At 35.3% G+C, this 2,591-nt stretch overlaps 1 protein-coding gene across 2 annotated transcripts; it reads left to right on the top strand.

The window, feature by feature from the left end:
* The first annotated feature begins 439 nt into the window (after positions 1-439).
* On the top strand, positions 440-2,255 carry LOC109213362 (NAC domain-containing protein 41-like). 2 transcript variants are annotated; one of them, XM_019377156.1, is made up of 3 exons: positions 440-766; positions 1,172-1,470; positions 1,634-2,255. In XM_019377156.1, the coding sequence occupies exons 1-3, from the start codon at positions 574-576 to the stop codon at positions 1,811-1,813; spliced, it is 672 nt and encodes a 223-aa protein (XP_019232701.1). In that variant the 5' UTR covers positions 440-573; the 3' UTR covers positions 1,814-2,255. The 2 variants fall into 2 exon arrangements, with proteins under 2 accessions (XP_019232701.1, XP_019232702.1); XM_019377157.1 differs by having other exon boundaries at positions 443-766; positions 1,175-1,470.
* Positions 2,256-2,591: the final 336 nt, after the last annotated feature.

The raw sequence follows: 2,591 nt of genomic DNA, 5'->3' as shown, positions 1-2,591 counted from the left end.
TGACCCTAGCACTTCTTTAATTGGGGCTTGGTGTGTTTTTATTACACGTCCCACTGTCTACTTATTTATTACCGTTTCAAATTATATGACTTATTTTACTTTGTAGTATGTTCCAAAATAAATAATATATTTTTAAATTTGGAAATAATTCAACTTTAAACTCTTAATTTTACCCATTTTACCCTTAATGAGAAGCTTTTGTAACCATACAAATGGCATGGCCCACAAAACTTTTACCCCTTAATCTTTTAAGATTATAAATTTCAAAAGCATTGTCCTTTTTCTTAAACTGTGTGCCGACTCAAACTAAATCATCTAAATTGTACTGCGTACAACTCCGTGTTTTGGAGTACTAGTCAATTTTGGAGATGATATGTTATGGTCATAGTCATGGAATCCGTGTTTGTACAACTATCAACTATGTTTCTTTTCTATTCCCTAAGACATATATAAGACAAACCTCACCCCAACTCCCCCTAAATGCCTAGTCCTTTGCCATTTTTCTAGTTGGCCGAGGATGTTGTCGTTGGCTTAAGAGAAAAAATTTCAAACTCCAGCAGTCGGTCCACAGATATGGAGAAGCAGAAGAAGGGTGCAAAACCTACAGTTGGGAGCTTAAATCTGCCCATTGGATTTAGGTTTCGTCCCACTGATGAAGAGCTATTGGTTCACTACTTGAGTAGAAAGATATTTTCCATGCCTTTGCCTGCCTTAATCATCCCTGAAATACTGGATGTTTTCGTCTCCTTTCCCTCTGACTTGCCTGGTAAATTAACCTCTCGTTTGGCCATTGATTTTGGCTTTATTTTTTCAATAAAATTTTGAAAACATTGTTATCATGTTTTGGGGAAAAAAATTCAAAAGTAATGGCAATTTTTGGATGAAATTTTTTCTTACACTCACAAGAACTTCTTTCTTTAAATAAAATATATGTCGAAACACAACTCCAACTTTCAAAAATTATTTTTCAATATAACTTTCAATCAAATTTATGTTCAACGCTAGCTAAGTCACCATGCTAACTCATTCCTTTTCTTGAACAAGATTAGTCTTTTTTTCATCTTTTGTTGTGTGTATGTGTGTATTCTATGTTATATGTAATACGAGTAGATGTTATTGTCAGTTTCTTATGTAGCAAAAATTTATTTACTAGTCAAATGACAATTTATAGCAGGGGACTTGAGGGAGAATAGGTATTTCTTCAGCAAAGCAAATGGAGATATAAACAGCAAGGGTTGCAGCAGATTGATCAGTGGCAAAGATTGTTCTGGTTATTGGAAGGCCGTTGGCCAAGGCCAGTTAATTGTGGTTCCAATTTCGGGTTCTGCAGTAAGCGAGCAACAACAACAACGGCTACTTCTTGGGATGAAAAAAGCCCTTCGATTCTACCAAACAACGCGTTCTGAATGTTTAAGAACGCGTTGGATAATGCACCAATATTCCCTTGTCACAATTTCCTCCTCTGATCAGGTATGAACACTATGTTCCATCCCATATCTGTGTTTATTTATATAAACTTAACTTGGTTCATGTCTATCGGAAACAACCTGCGTACATGTTACCCTCCCCAGACCCCACTTGTGAGAAATTACTGGGCTTGTTGTTGTTGTTAACTTGGTTCGTGGTTATGCAGAATGTTAACATGATGCAAGTAGGAGATTGGAGCGTCTTTCGCATATACCAGAAGAAATTACTAATATCAAAGAATTTGAGGACTAAGTCTAATGGTTTTGCTGAGCAATGTAACATCAAGACAAATACCCGAAAGAGGCCTTTTAATGAAGTGTTAAAAGACAAAGAGGTTCCCATTTAGGCTACAGCAGTCACTGACATCTCTTCTAATCAATTACTGGAATTAGATCAAGAAGTTACCAGTTGATACTTCAGATTTTATATTTTGTTTTTTTTCTTGGGCCAGCTTAGTAGTGAGCATCCACAAAGGCTTGCTTTAGTTTTTTATTTTCGAGTAACAACAAAGAGAAATATTGGCAGCACTTGGCATTTGTCTTATAGTGTCTATTTGGTTTTTGTTCTTCTTGTATGGTTGTTACACGATGGGAGGCACTGTTTTAGAAAAATCACATCATGCCTAACTGGGTTGGGTCGAATATTTATCCGTTTTTATCCGACCTGACCCACCTGTTGTTAGGCATGTAGAGACACATTACTTCTCAAATTGAGGCTAGTATGTCAAAAGCTAGCTCATGAACCACATTAGATTAATTTTATGAATATCCAATCTTTCTGCGTTTTCCTATCTAATGTTATAGCAACTTTCACTTGGGATTTAGATTAATTTTAAGAATAAAAGGGTTTAAGATGATTGTTTCGTCATCTCGAGTTAAAAGCAATTACAATTCTGTTTTTTTATAAGTGGGAATACTTATATTAATACTAAAGTAGTTCAGAAGTATAACATACCAATTCTGTATTATTTAACAGCTCAAGATTCCCATTGTCACCCACCTTGATAAGTAATTACGAATGTGCGAAAGTCAAATATCATAAAGATAGTAGCACTATTCTCGACAGAGTGGTAGACAAACGAGTCTCTCTGAATAGAGTGCAATAAATTAATTAATGAAAGTAGA

This window comes from Nicotiana attenuata, unplaced genomic scaffold (genome assembly GCF_001879085.1).
Source record: "Nicotiana attenuata strain UT unplaced genomic scaffold, NIATTr2, whole genome shotgun sequence".
Taxonomy (NCBI): Eukaryota; Viridiplantae; Streptophyta; class Magnoliopsida; order Solanales; family Solanaceae; genus Nicotiana; species Nicotiana attenuata.
This window is presented reverse-complemented; position numbering and strand designations above follow the sequence as displayed.

Excerpts from the sequence above, each read along its gene's own strand:
- LOC109213362 (XM_019377156.1), top strand. The coding sequence starts at position 574 with ATGGAGAAGCAGAAGAAGGGTGCAAAACCTACAGTTGGGAGCTTAAAT. Across the intron at positions 767-1,171 it reads CTTTCCCTCTGACTTGCCTG|CAGGGGACTTGAGGGAGAAT; the intron begins GTAAATTAACCT and ends GACAATTTATAG. Across the intron at positions 1,471-1,633 it reads CAATTTCCTCCTCTGATCAG|AATGTTAACATGATGCAAGT; the intron begins GTATGAACACTA and ends GTGGTTATGCAG.